The following is a 15,520-nucleotide window of genomic DNA, read 5'->3' as shown; positions in this document are numbered from 1 at the left end:
ATCTTTTAATTGTAGCGACTTCAAGGAGATATATGCGCTGCCCGAGAGTCGGCGAAGAGTGCACATCGATTTGCTGGCTCGTCCAAAAACGTGAAGCTAAGGCATGCACGCAGTATACAGCCAACTCCGTGGCAGTGGTAGACGTCGTGCGGTTGAGACCTCACCGAAAAAGTTGTTTTAGTAGATGGAATTCAGGCGCCTGTCGGACGTAGAAAAATAGGATGTGACGGACTCATCGGTATGAATGTAGCGCCGACCTTCGTAGCATCTTGCGCATGATGCGCTGGAGCGCAGAATATTTTAATGTCAGCGATGGAGGCGTTAGCTTCGCCACGTATATACTTGGCATTGGCGCAGTGATTATTCAGGAAGAACGCTACTGTGGTGGTAAAATAGGCGCTGAAAGGCTCTCATACTGAGCAGGAAGCAGGTCGTACACCGCAAAGATGTTAGTGGCTGCAAGGCAATATATCAGATGTGATGCGCCAAGTGCCTCTCGTATTAAAAAAAAAAAAATCGGAACGAAAGGCGCCTGCTCTGTGTCGGCCTGCCTTTTGTTTACTCCAAGGAAGTCATATATAACATCCGTAACAAACTTCGGCTTGGGAGCCCTCTATACGAATTTCTTACTAGTTGTGAGAGAATCTGTAGGGCCGGCAGACTATCGGAAGAGGCCGTAGTGAATCTACGCTCAGTATAGAGAATCTATAGAACATCGGCTCACTCCAACAAAAAGTACGAGACAAATGTTTGCAAAGGAGTCGATTTTCTCCTTTAAGTGTTCGGCGTGCGGCGTGTCTGCGTCACGTAAGACGTAACTTGTGACGTAGGATACGGGAGTGCCTGCAGCCTTTAGCACGTAGCGTGAGACGTCACGCATCAACAGGGCAATCGCAAAGCCCTTCTCCGGCGGCATTTCAAGGCCGCGGAGCATGTGGAATTTCTGTGTCGACATGCATGATGGCCTTTTGTAGTCTTGCGCGCAGCAAGCGAAATATTGCCCCCAAAGGGCCGTGTACCGATGTCACCCGCATAAAAGCGAAATAGCCACTGAATTTGGCGTCCACTTGTCGAGACCGATGAGGGAGATCCCAAACAATGCCAGACTTATTAATTAATATTTCTGGGGAACACCCCGTAATATTTTGTGGGCCGTCGTATCTCCCTCATAGGTTGCAATGAAGACTTCTTTATTTTAAAATATAGGACATATAGACTGACCTGCCTGCAAGGTAGTCACACATCCACTTGCACTGGCGCTTCCAGCGCACGTCAGCGGTCTGTGATATACCCACAACGTGCACCGCCATCTGAATTACTCGCGGTGCTCTCAACGTGACGGCACTCTGGGCTTCAACATCTTGGAGCCCAGAAATCAAGAAGCGAAGGATGACGATAGCAAAGGCGGATCCAATGTATTGGTTTATCGTTAAATGATTGTATTATAATTAGTGCCAGGAATTATGTAGTTTCGGTTTCTCATTTTGTTACGCATTGCCTATGCAAATGTGCTGTTCATCAGTGCAGTCTTGTTTCGGCGTACATCTAGCGTGGTGTAAGCAGCTTTGTCGCTTGAGGGGCGGGAATAAGTCAGGCACTGCGTTGCCTTCTTGTCGGTTCGAAAAACAAATACCAGCACATTTTTTTTTTTCATTTTCTTGATCTCCGAACAAAGCTTTCTTTAAATTTTCAAAATTGCCAGTAACTTACTGACGCTTGCGAGTTTCCGTACCGCGGTTACTGAAGCGCATACTGCAGAAACAGAAATAAAAATTGAGTAGTGATTTAGCGGTAATTGCGAGAGGAATGCGTTAATATTACGTCACAACTCTTTGAGGTCCCGGATGCATGATTTAAACCACGGTCACCACATCGCAAAGTGTTGTTCAGGAGCTCACTCGACACACCTCCTGCGTCTTCGAGGAGCGAAGTGCAACTGGCGGTGGTGGAGCAGACCACCGTCAACTTCACTATGTATGTAAATATATTCGCGTGGCTGGGCTTCCCACACTTCGCGTACAGTTCTCTCAATTTTCTTTGACACTCCTAACGCTAACGCAACAATAAACATGACCTTGAAATTTCGAGTCACTGTCTCTTTAACTGGAGCTGTCATGCGCCGTAAGCTCGATGTACAAGTATTCGAGAAACGCAGCGCATTCAGTGTCACCGCGGCGCCGTAAGATCTGTGCTTTTATGAGACGAATGGCATCTTGTGGTTCACAGGTTCCCGGCCCGCGCAAAGTCGGCGTTAGCTAGCACAGTCGTTCAATGCTTTTGATCGAAGGACCCCGATACCGACTGCACTACAGGTCGCATCGACGCCCACCTTACAGTATACAGAACAGACCTCCGCAAAATAAATCCAGAACGTCGACACTCCACTTGGCGATGCGAACACTTCGTAATGCCTCTGGTAACACCGTCCCACCGTCCGAGCGCGAGCACTATTATCTTTCGGAGAACAAGCCAAAGTGAGTTCTTCGCATTCGTGCGCAGTGCGTGCACGGACGGACTCGAGCCCAATCGTGGAGGACTACAGCGCGCACACTCACCTTCTCCGCTGCGAGCTGAGGCGATTCTTGAGCGCCGCCACCCGTAGCCACATCCTGCCGAGTCGGCGTGGTCAAGTCAGACCGTCTCGTCGCGCCGGCGAACGTTTAACAACCGGCGGCGTTCGCGATCGCACGTGGAGCTCGTTGCGCGGTGGTTACACACGAGAGGGTGTGTTCCTCGGCGGCGATCCTGTTAAGAAGGAGCCACGAGCCCGGCGGGGAACCGGTAGTACCAGCGGCTGGGCGGTGCGGCAAACGACGTCCAGAAGCAGCAGCAGCAGCAGCGAATGCCGCCGCGTCTTCTGTGAAGATACGTGAGCGATGAGCGAAATGGGAGTTCCTCGCTCGCACACTGAAATTGGTTTCGCGTTGCACACAGGCTGCGGCGGCGGCGGCGGCGCGGCGAAGCCTCCAGCAACCGTAGACACAGCAGCGCCGTGCACTTGGGATCGCCAACGCACTGCGCACAGCCGAAGAGGCAGGATCGTCGCGCTCGACGGCAGACCAGACGCGAAACGGGAGCGCGCGACCGTTCGGTGCCGTTCGGTGGGAGATTCCGCGCCGGGTTTTCTTTTTGTTTCGTTTTGTTTTGTTAAAGTTTTCTTTTCTTTTCTTTTTTGCAGGCGAAGCCACTTGCGCGCACCGAGGAAGGGCACAAGAAAGATGAGAACAATGTGTTTGTGTTGTGCTTCCGCGGACGTCGCGCAAAGCGCGCGCCTCTCTTGCGCTGCGGGAGTCGTCGCTGCGAGCAAGCTGCTCTCTAGCGCCCATCGAGAGGCAATTGCTAAGCGGTTATCACCTCCGCCAATTCATTTTTTAAATTTTTATTTATTTTCACAAATTCTATATAGGCCAATATGGCGTTACGGAAGGGAGCAGGCATAGCATAAGTTCACAGAAGTTAACACGTACAGCAGACGGAGGGGGCCGGAGGAATAGAGTAAAGTACAAGCTATAAGCACGCTCAAAAAGAAAAAAAAAATCAACAACAAAACACAACCCTGAACATAGCACGCATAAAAATAGCAATACAACCGCAAGCAAGTGTTAAGGAAATAGAAATCGTGCCAGGTAGCTTTTCAATTGATTAATGAGTGTTATTGAACGCAAACCGCTATCGATATAGCACAAATTTCGCACTGCAGCAGGACGAGTCCGAATTAAATCCGCGGAAGAAATAAAAACGAAAAGAAAGAGTGAAAAAAGAGAGAGATTCGCGAGTTCAGTATTGAGGAAGGTGAGCGAGATTTTACTAGTGTAGGCGTGTACGTGCTGGTGATTCCACGGACGATGCCTGTAAGCTCAAAACTTTTTGTTGTTGTTGCCTGGAGTGGTTGTTTTACTACTATCACCACTGATAGGTAAGGTACCGTCAGCGTATACGCGCTGCCATCTTATGTCAGCTGGGAGTTACGGTAACGCTATAGAGACAAGCAATAAATAAGACCAGACGGCAATATTACTCTTCCAAAACTATATCTCCTTTTTTTTCAATGAAAAAAGTTACTAATTTGTGGAGAAAATAAACAAGAGACCTCCAAGTTTGAAGCTCGCTCCGAAACTGCGTCACCGGCTATGTAACTGTGACGCCATGAAACTGCGATTTAGGTTGTTCTAGCGCTTCAGATCGGAATGCTCCAACGTCTTCCTAATGTTCTATTTTATTGCGATAGCAATTATATGGACACTCAAAAGCAGATTTCTGCCGTCGGCGTCGCCGTGAGGTTCCGTATGACGTCATTTGGAGAAGAAATCGTCGCCGATGATAAGTGGTTCTTGAGGGAAAGGGAAAGGTTGGCGCTATCTTCTGCAGCCCTTGAGGGAGCACGGCTCAGCGCCACGAACGCTGTATGTGCGAGTGAAAGGGCGCGAGGGGCGCGTCTTTCACGGGGAGTGAACGCACGGCGGAGAACAAACGCGCGTTCTGCGCCGTGCTCGCTTAAGGGCTGCAGAAGTAGGCGTCTCTGTTCTCCTTCACAATCACCATGTATGTAGAGCAAACGCGCCTTCTTCCGACGAGCGAGAGGCCGTGGGGGAGGGGGAGGGAAGGGAGGCGACGTTTAGCTGCGGCACGCAGTGCCTATTTATATCAGAGGCTCCGGCAACAGTCACCAACGCCGCACGCATTTTGAGCGAACGCGGGCAAAACGCCGATGGCGTCGACAACAGTTTTGCGTGTTGCCGATGCTGCTGCATGTCCAAGTTTATACAGCTGATAAAGCTAATATCATTACTCCGTATAGCTCTCTACAAGTTTGCTATCGCAATTGATGCTTCGCCTTTCAGGTGAAACTGCGACAACTTTTTTACATGGACTGCAAGTTTTTTTTTTTTTTTTTTTTTTTTAATTTCCCACCAGCGTGAGCCTTCTTTTGAAACCTCGCGCGGACTCTCTTTCCTGGACGAGCTGTCATCGTAGCGCGGAAAGCAGACATTCTATCATTTCCGCGCAAGTTTGTCTTGCTTCTTCGTGGTCGGTACGCCGTGAATTACGTTATGCGCAAAGAAAGTTTGTTTTAAGAGGAACCGTGAACTTTGCCTAAAAACAACACCCTCGCCGTGAACTCTACTCAGACCGTTTGCAGCGGTTAGTTTGCCGAGCGCAAAAGAGGTGGCGCCACCAGCTTCGACGCCATACGATGCCTTCCGAGTGCGGTTGAGTGCCTTCTTAGTGCAGCCGAATTTCTGACTCAACGCAATAGGAGAATGGGTTTGTGCTAACTCTATTGACTGTATAGGATAACACAGTGCCCGTATGAAGTAAAGTGTGGCGTGGTACACCTGAAAAAGTACCCTCCGACAGTATGCGATATCAGCGTACTCTGCAAGAAGGGGAAACTCGAGTTTGCGTGCTGTGCATGCAGACCGTGCCTTTTAGCAAGCAATTGGTTGTCTGTCATATATGAATGATTATTTTTACGCATTAAGCTACTCGGCTATAAAAAATAAAGTTCAGCTCCGATACGAATGCGATATGAACAATTACGAGCGTCAGTGAGCTAGGAACGATTGAGTGTCCTCTAGTACACGTTTAGTGTCGTCGCACTGTCAGGCTTCTTATCGAATATCCCGCGTCCGGTAATGCGGATTTTATTAACCAGGTGAGACGACCAGTCATGGTTCGTACGCGAGGTGGACGGTGCATACAGTCATGAAAATAAACCGAGAACGTCTCCCGTGTAAACACATTTTTCTCTGTTGTGGCAAGTACAAGAATTAAAAAAGAAAGGTTGTTTCACTGCTTGTTCTGCTTTCAGCATGTAATAAAGCACAACGAAATATATTTAAGCGACTGCACTCTCGCTGAAGCGCAAAACACCAAGGCACGTTGGGAACCAAATTTTGATTACTTCTACCATTTTTTTATTCCGAATGACTCATTCAGTGACAGATAAGCTACATACCGTAGCTAAGTGGGCAGACCTCCATGTATATATAGCTCTGACTGTTCTAGCTGCTTATACATGTCCAGGGACTATCCGACGGTTGCATGTTCTGAAGATACAATGCTTGCGAGATGCAGTGGAACAATATTATCGATGCACTGCTCGAACGTAACCACTGTCACGACGGATTAAACAATGCTGAGGCGGCAAGAGCTATCTGCTGTTACGAGAAAACAAAAGAAAAAGAAGTACGCAAAATCGGGCATCGCTTCATCTGCATGGGGACGCACATGCACCGCCGACTTGGAGTATTCGAGCGATCAGGCTAAAATAAGCCCGTGTGTAAATTATCACCAGCACTAACATTCCGTTTGCACTTTCGGTTGAAGATGTCGCATTACTGCCTAATTCACTCAGAAAGCGAAAGCAGCTCTTTTCTGCATTTACTATGCACGTCATCCGCTATCGCGAGAAGGGGAAGCCAAAGGCGCACAATGGCGGCGTGGCCACGTGATCAAAGATGGCAGCGCCCAAGCAGCGACCCCGACATTCGCTGTTATCATCATCGCCAGTCTGATAAATGCTCCTTCTGCGCAAATGCCTTGTTAATAATACTCCAATTACGTCTGTCCTGCGTCGACCGAACACCGCTTATGGGCCTGCTTATGTGGCTGCTAAATGTGCAAACATGACACCACACAATAAGAGACACGCGGAAAGATCGAGCGCAGACTACCAACTGGTTTATTGCAACGTTGGTCGTTACCAAATATAGCATTAGAAGACAACCCAAATGCGCAGGAGCATACAAATCTAGAGAAAGATAGATGCCCTTCTCCCATCCCCACAAAACTTTCCAATGCATCTGATTAATGAAAAAATACATCTCAGCCCTGAACAGTGATCTAGGTGTGTCACTTACACAGGAGCTACCTCTTCTTCTGATTAAAAAAAAATTACCAGCCCTTCCCCTGTCGAGAAAATGGGGGTAAGCGAAGCTTGTCGTGCGTGTATCTCATCCTTCGCCAGGGTAGCGTAAAGTTCACATGTCACGGTCTCTCTATTTCTCTCTCTCTTTCTTTCTTTCTTTCCTTTCTCTATCTCTTTGTCTCTCTTTTATTTCTCTCTCTCTCTCTCTTTCTGTTAAAGTTCTGTTAAAATTAAATCTGTCCGTTACGTAAGACACAATGAATGGCTCATACCCCCGTTAACGCGGCCTCCCCATTACGACGGCACAAGAAAAGTGAAATTCTACGCTGGAATGATCAAGTAGGTTTAAAAAAAACTGCTTTTAAACCTCCTTGGGAATTATGAGTAGCAACGGAGCCAGCTGTGGAAGAAGACGACGACGACGAATGCGGGAGCAGTCGCTCGAGCGCGTGCCGGACACGAGCACGAGCGCAACCCGAGGGGCTTCCCTCGACAAGTAGACACATCGAGCTTATTCTTCGTGACGCAGACCTGTAGTAACAATAAGCGTCATTTTTCTTCAATACAATCACTACTACCTAGTTACACAGCTACAGGTGACGAGGCTGTAGTGCTCGTGTCATTCGCCACTGCTGCTAACCAGCTAACACAAACAAGTTTCGCGTCGTTTAGAGTACAACGTTGAGTTGGATTTGCATGTTTCTTTCTTTATTTATGTTTTTTTTTCAGCAAGTTCTCACCCGCCCTTTTAGCAAGTTCTCAAACGCTGTTCTTGTTTTCCCGCTCTAAAGCGGCGTTTTTTTTTTTTTTTTTTTTTTTTTTACACCGCGACAGTCTGAATTCCTGTAATGTTTGTTTGAGTATTGTTAGGTGTGTCTGTATTTATACCGACAAGGACGAGTGACCAGTTCATTGTATACGTCTTGGGGTTGCTGCGAGACACTCAGCACCTGATAATGGAGTGTCCCGCTTTCAGTGCCCGGCGCATGTCACTATGGTGAGGGACTATCATCTCCTTGGCCTGCGGTGTACACGACACTCGACGAATGTTTGTACCCCAGTGGTTGTGCGTCTCGACGCGATCAGGCTCATCGCGCTCTCCTTACTTTTCTATAAGTAACGAACTTGGGGTCACGTTTGTAACCAAGAGACTATTTCTACTATTTAACGTTTCTTTAGTTGCGTGACCTGCCGTGATCGGCCACACTGTGTGTGACCTGTACTGTGTGTTCTACATTGTTCTTTGAGATGTGTCATCTTGCCCTTTCTTTCCTCTTTCCTCCCCTTCCTCCTATCTTCCATTTCTAATTGTCTATCTCCTCCTCTTTCTAAAGAATAGGCAGGCATTGGGGCCTTTCCGGTGACAGTTGCCAGCCTGCTCCTCGCCTTCCTTTTCCTGTCAGATGTATATACGTTTTCAAATCAAATAATAATAATAATAATAATAATAATAATAATAATAATAATAATAATAATAATAATAATAATAATAATAATAATAATCTTTATTATAATCAATCAATTTGTACATATCATTGTGCGAGGTCTGCCGAAGCCTTCCGTGGGCTTGTATGGCAGAAACCTGGCAGTCAGGGCAAAACTTTATTCAACCTTATTACACACCAAATGTCAAACTAAAAAAAAAAATCAGAAAACGTATCACAGGTAAACATGCCAAGTAAACAATACTTAATGTTCAAATGAAACGCGTAGCACACAGCAACCATTAAAACAGAGTAAACATGGCACACGATGTGCACAACGTTATAACCTATCGAAAAAGAGAAAAAAATCGTGAAAGCAGCGTGAATAACACTCTTACATTCATTTTGGCAAAAACCACACAACAAAATAGACCTGATACATGTGAAACTTATTCTATCATTGCCTTGAGGGCCTTTTTTAATCCCGACAAATTTGTCTGATCCATTACTGCACTGGGAAGGTTATTGAACAGGTGGGGGATATAGTACCTTTTTGTCCTTTTCCATAACGTGTTCGTGTCTGAGGAACTACATATTTGGGATGTCTACGCAAATCAACACTTTTATGTACAGGTTCTCGGAAATCATTGCTCCAGAAATAACGCATCACAATTGTTGAACGAAACAAGGACTCAAAATCAGGCATTTCTAAATCTCGAAATAAGTTATCCGTGGTTTGGTTGTATGCAACACTTTTTAGTATACTTTTTAATAGGCTGTCAATTTTATGTTTCCAAGATCCGCTGCAATTAAAGAAACAGCAAATGCCGTACCTTATATGCGAATAACCTAAAGCATGTGCTATCATTTCTTTAATCTTAGTAGGTGCATAACTTCTTATACGGTAAAGGACACAAGCAACATTACGCAATCTCGCACAAATTCGAGCCATTTGAATATTCCAAGATGAGTCAGTCTCAAAATATACTCCAAGGTACTTGACACTATCCGCATATTGTACTGGAGCACAAACACAGTCTATGCAATCGGAACCGTGTAGGAAGACATGTTGACTGGTTACAACAGCCTTTAAAGGATTTCTGAAGCATACTAATTTAGTTTTCCGAGCACTGACTTTTATACAGTTTTTTCGAAACCAGTTCATTAGATTTTTTATGTCGCTTTGAAGTAAAGCGACAGCTGCTTCGTACTGCATGTGCTTAGAAACAAGCAACGTAATAATACGTAATAATACTTTTTCTTTCGGTTAGCTATCCTCCTTCGTCTCTACTGAAAGCTAGTCATCGACTGCGCTACGTTCCCTACACTTTATCCTACCTAAAATGTGTGGGTCCTCAACAATGTCGGGATTGGCTCACGATATAAAATTTATTTCAATTTTAGTTTCTCCATTTTGACTTTTTCTTGCCCACTTTTAGATAGTGCGTTCCGGAAGAAGATATTCCCTATTCAGATGCTATACATTTCCGTGAGCGCTAATTACTGTTTAAGCGTACTATTTGTGCGGCCGATGTGCTGTAGTTTGCTATTGCCTGGTCCTTCATCATATGATTGGTGCGAATAACTTGAATAAGGACACACATTTGAAAAAAAGAGACAGAGACTAAGCATAAACAACGGCAGCAGGCATGACAGTAAATACTGACTTAAATATTTCGCGCGTTTATGAAAACGGAAGGCGGCCACGTACGTTATGTGGCTAACTGCGAAGGACTGAACGAGCCTAGTCAGGCTCTCCTCCTTCATACCCGGCCAGTTGGGGCCGCGCGCCTTCCAGAACTGGAGGCCGAGTGAACGTAACAAGATAGACGCCACCATACGCAAGGCGTATAAGGCGGCACTTGGTCTCCTCGGGAGCACGAGCGCCGAAAAATTCATGGCGCTGGGAGTCCACAACACGCTGGACGAAATAGCCGAGGCACAGAGAACGGCGCAACTCGAACGTCTCTCTGAAACGATAACCGTAAGACAGATACTGCGGGACCTTGACCTCGAGCCGAGGGAAGGCAAGCAGCAGAACAGCGTACCTATACCGGATAGCATCAATGGAAAGCTCAGGGTCTGCCCGATCCTGAAGAGCGTGAACCCCGAGCGCAACAAGGAGCGGAGGTTGGCGAGGGCCAGGGCTCTCGTGGACCTCCACGTCAGATAAGAAGGCGCCGTCTACGTGGACGCGGCGGAGTATCGAGGAAGCAGCGACGCATACGCGGCGGTGGTCGTCGAAGCATCGACAGGTGCAATGAAGACCGCAGCGAGCGTCCGGACTCGAGAAGCGCACCGGGCGGAGGAGGTGGCCATCTCCGTGGCCGTCTCCGACTACGGATGCACTACAGTGCTGTGTGACTCTAGAACGGCAGTGAAGAACTATGCCAAGGGTAGGGTATGTAGCGAGGCCGCGCGCATACTACGCAACGTCCAAGACATGGGGCGCAAAAGTGCTGCGGCGATCAAGTGACGTGTCGGAACGCGGGAACGCAAAACACAATGCGACGGCCAACGCTCTACGCGCGAGGAGTAACCAACCGCGCGGCTGCAAACACGGCCGACTCGGAGTGTTGGTCGCGGTACAGTGCCAAGGACAATATCACCACCTTCAACGAAATAGTGAAATGGTACAGACTGGACAGGCAGACTATGCCGCTACCTCACCCGGGCGGCTTACCCGGAAGGAAGCAGTGTTATACAGACAATTACAAACGGGGTCCCTGCTCACCCCGGTGCTAGCTAAGCACGTGTGTCCGAAATTGTGCACGAATGACGTGTGTAGTATGTGTGCGAAGCAGAGAGCTACTGCGGCTCACATCCTTTGGGACTGTGGTGTAAATCCGAGAGAAGCCAGTGAGAAGACGACGATACCGCCGCAGCTAGAGGCTGCAACGAGGATCTACGATCAAGAGACACAACTCAAGGCCGTCCAGCAGGTCTCGGCAGCTCTAGAAAGGCAGCGACCGAGCGAAACCGAGGAGAAGGGGGGCGGAACCCCCAGGAAGGGGGCGGCGGCCCTCTCGGACCCGCGGAAGTAGCGAGGGAGCAAGACCTCGAGGCGCATAACGCACGAGACTGACGTAGTGGCCGCGTCACGATGAAAGCTCGTCCTCCCTGCGTGGAGGGAGCCCAATCGACTCTGCAGGCATTCTCAATAAAGTTGTTCTCTCTCTGTCTGAAAAGGGCATGCGTGCAATCCTCCCAACTGGTTAGATATCACTAAAGGCAATGCCCAACTATCACTATACTTGAAAGAAAACACGTTATTTGTCCGCCTGCGTCCGCCTGCGCAAAAGTACGTATACTCGTAATCATGCCACTGTAGTCTGTATCAACATGGTCTCAACGTACGGGCCTCATGTTTGTTCGAAACGTATAGAAGTACCTGTTTCTGGCGCCACCTGGTAATTGTGGATGACACCTCTCCGAGTGGCTCAGAGGCTACGACGTTGTGCTGCTGAGCTCGAGGTCGCGGGTTCGATCCCGGCCCCGGCATTCCGATGGAGGCGGAATGCACGAATGCTCGTGCACTGTGTTTTGGGCGGACGTTAAAGAACCCCGGGGTGGTCAAAATTGGTATGTCATCTTCGAAGCCAGACAGGATACCGAATGGAAAACTAAACAGGACAAGCCCATAATCGCAAATACATTAGTTTTTTACCTATCGCATGACATTAATACGTGCATGTGCAGAATATAAGAGAACTTAAAGCAACATAAGAGCTCTCGTCAAATGCGAGAAGGGCGACCCTAAAAGCCATTTGAAAACTACCGATCGATTGGGGCTAAATGTGCGCTTCTGAAACGGAGTTAGTCCTCTGTCATATTGCACGTATAGCTGAGAACACTACGCCTGCGCACCTTGAGCTATGAGGTAACTCGGGAGGGTAGACAGCCCATATAGATTTCAGTGGGTGGCATGAGCGACGCTCATGCTATATACCCACTGGTTGTCACATGGGGCCCATGGCTTTTTTTACCTGGTAGTCGCCGGCTTATCGCAGTCGACACAATCGTGCTGTTGGAGCCAAGCTCGAAGAGTATTGCCGAACCAGCGCTTTATCTCGTGGGCTATCGGTATCTGTGCTAGACCACCGGTTGTCGCTGTGATTACAACACTGGTTGTCGGTTGAGTGGGGCACACATCCTCAACCACCGACTCCTTTGGAAAGCACTCGCTAAAGATAACTATGGATTGTCAGGACATTTCTTTTTGCAGACTCAGTAATTGATGACGAAAGGTTCGTGGCCCACATAACAGACTGACATTCGTCTTTGGGGTGGTCCTACGGCACATCATAGGTAAAATGATGGAATCATCATCATCATCATCAGCCTATATTTATGCACACTGCAAGACGAAGGCCTCTCCCTGTGATCTCCAATTACCCCTGTCTTGCGCTAGCCGATTCCAACTTGCACCTGCAAATTTCCTAACTTCATCACCCCACCTAGTTTTCTGCCGTCCTCGACTGCGCTTTCCTTCTCTTTGTATCCATTCTGTAACTCTGATGGTCCACCGGTTATCCATCCTATGCATTACATGGCCAGCCCAACTCCATCTTCTCCTCTTAATGTCAACTATATAGAATATCGGCTATCCGCGTTTGTTCTCTGATCCACACCACTCTCATCCCGTCTCTTAACGTTAGGCCTAACATTTTTCGTTCCATAGCTATTTGTGCGGTCCCTAACTTGTTCTCGAGCTTCTTCGTTAACCTCCAAGAATGCAACGATTGTAGACTTTTCTTTTCAACGACAGTGGTAAGCTCCCATTCAGGATTTGGCAATGCCTGCCGTATGCACTAATGGGATACGGTATGTTATACCTGTGAATCGTTTATAAATGCCGTGACCAGCGTACTGGTAGGTACTCCTACTTAACTGTTCTTACTGTGTAAGCTGTTACGCATGATCTAGGCTGATTGTGACATGATGTATTTCTATGGTACTAAACGTTATAAGTCTTCGTCTTGTAAAAATTAGTTTTATGTTCTCTCGCAAAAGATCATTGCACCACGGGTTCGTCCCAACCCGAGCTACAAATACGGCGGCGAGTTAAGAGTCAATTTAGACTTGTTGTTATCGTCGAGTCCTTTGTAAAATTATCCAGCCACTTGTCAAGATTTATCTGTTCCGTTAGCATCCGAGTTTAGTTTTTTTTTTTTTTTTAACTACAAGGCGGATATTGATGCTCATTCTAGCAGTGGTGAGCGCTTTTCCATTCGTATACTAGTTTTCAGCTGGCCTTGACTAGTGCCATAAGTATAAAATTCAATTAAACCATATATTTCGCTGGAAGCAATAAGCAGAAGACAAAAGCTGTCTTTACCATTGCTAACTGGAAAGTGGTCTGGGATACAATTCCTCGCATGTCTTGAGCTACATTTAAAAAAGCCGTGCCCTGTAATATGGCTTATTTTGCGAGTGCCATCCGGTTGGTTGGCCTTCCACCTGGTTACGTTAGTTTCACCAGTACATACTCACTCGTGCAATAACGACCTGGATTGACGGAAACGCATCAACTGAACATCTCCAACTAGCACGCTCTACATGAGTCTTTCTGGGCCCGTCCCTGAACAGAGAGGACGTTGTATTCTCTTTCTCCTGTTCGCTAAACTTCGCTATTAAAACACTGAAATGCGTGGATTGCCCGCCATAATTCAAACCCTTCTTTATCAGAGAGAGAGAGGGATGGGGGGGGGGGGGGGGGGAGGCTAACCAGACGTACGTCCGGTTTGTTACCTTGCACTGGGGGAAGGGGTAACGGGGTGTAAAGAGGCCCCAAAGTTTACACTGTCAGCGGGACCTCCTGTTACAACACGTATACAAAAGGAAGGGTACGGTTCGCAACAGACGTTTAAAACGGCGGAAAAATACGTGTGAACTTATTGAAAGTAAAATAAGCGTCTCTAGAGACTTCATGTTGTCGGTTACCGTTTCTTCCGTGGCATAATATTTTGTTTTCTGTGCTCAGTATACGTAATTATGAAATTGCGACTGGCATTTTTTTTTTCGATTGCCAAATAACAAAATGCGTTATTTCTTCTTATGACCACAGCAGAAAGGGCGACTTCAAGTTTACACGTGGCCAATGACGTTTCCTCAGCTACAAATGCCGACATATATAGGCTGTGCGGAATAAGATAAAAGACTATTTTTACTCACGATAAGTGAAAGTGGAGCGCGTCGCGGCGCACTGTAATGTTGGGCATGGTCGGCTGCAGCGCAGTGCGTCAAAGCCTGTCACCACATCGACGCTGTTCCTGGTGTTCCTCGGTCCCACAATTGCCGAACCCTCCTCGTTGAGAACTTGCAGTGCCACCGTTGACGCTGCTGCTGCTGCTGGAGTCCGGAAGCACGCTCGGTCATCGTCCAGTGCCCAGCGTCGCCGACTGGTTCGAGTGGGTCGCGGCCAAAGAACGTCTCGCACAGCACACTCCTCGAAAAACAAACTGATTAGCGAAGCTGCCTCACTTCGCACAGCATTAGCGGTGGCAGCGGCGTGTGCTCGTGGTCTTTTCTTCTTTAAGTATACACGAACGTCAGGAAGTGTTGGCTGCCTTTTGAAGTGTTGCCGGCTGCTCATTGTCTCGCGATACCAATATAAAAGAAAGAAGAAAAAGAAAACTGCTCTTTCCGCATTGCAAAATCCGAGAGCTGCAATGGCCACCTCTATACCGTGTCATTTTGCACCAGCGTCAGCCAACGACGAGATTAGAGCCTGCTTTTCGTGCGCTGTTTGCGCACTCGTTCTGCCAACAATTCACCTAAAGTTACATGGCTTCTCTGCAGAGTGATTTATAACGCTTCACTATACATGGGGGTTGCTGGGCTGGTTGATTTACACTTATGATGATGAAAAGGGGGACTGGAAAACACGTCAAGAAACGACCGCACAGTAAGGAGCGTCTCTTTACCGTCCGATCACTTCTTCATTCCCATGGTTCCGCGCCTTTTGAACCATCATAGGGAGCGAAGCTAGGAACCGCGTATACGCCGTGATGACGTAACTGAGGCTAGAAATTTGGCGCAAGGCACTGCCGGCACACTTAACGGAAATACCAGGGTAGTAGTAACCGCCTGTATCTACCCCTTGGTGGCTTACCACCACCTTTGTTTAAACAACCACGGTGTTACAAGAGATAGTGCTGATTAGCAGCTCCTTTTCCGAAGCAAAACAGGCGTACGTGAAGTATTAACCGCGGCTGGGAGATGC

The 15,520-nt window shown here is 47.6% G+C and overlaps 1 protein-coding gene across 2 annotated transcripts in view; it reads right to left on the bottom strand.

The window, feature by feature from the left end:
• LOC119441714 (serine/threonine-protein kinase OSR1-like) overlaps nucleotides 1–14,531 on the bottom strand; it is a 230,247-nt gene extending 215,716 nt beyond the window's left edge. The window contains exon 1 of one of the 2 annotated variants that reach the window (XM_049661545.1): nucleotides 14,470–14,531. In XM_049661545.1, the coding sequence (XP_049517502.1) occupies nucleotides 14,470–14,516 (47 nt within the window). In that variant the 5' untranslated portion in view covers nucleotides 14,517–14,531. Of the gene's footprint in view, nucleotides 1–2,555; nucleotides 3,039–14,469 lie in introns of those variants that run through there. The other variant, XM_037706310.2, reaches the window with a different exon arrangement.
• Between the last annotated feature and the right edge of the window lie 989 nt (nucleotides 14,532–15,520).

This window comes from Dermacentor silvarum, chromosome 2 (assembly GCF_013339745.2).
Source record: "Dermacentor silvarum isolate Dsil-2018 chromosome 2, BIME_Dsil_1.4, whole genome shotgun sequence".
Lineage (NCBI taxonomy): Eukaryota > Metazoa > Arthropoda > Arachnida > Ixodida > Ixodidae > Dermacentor > Dermacentor silvarum.
This window is presented reverse-complemented; position numbering and strand designations above follow the sequence as displayed.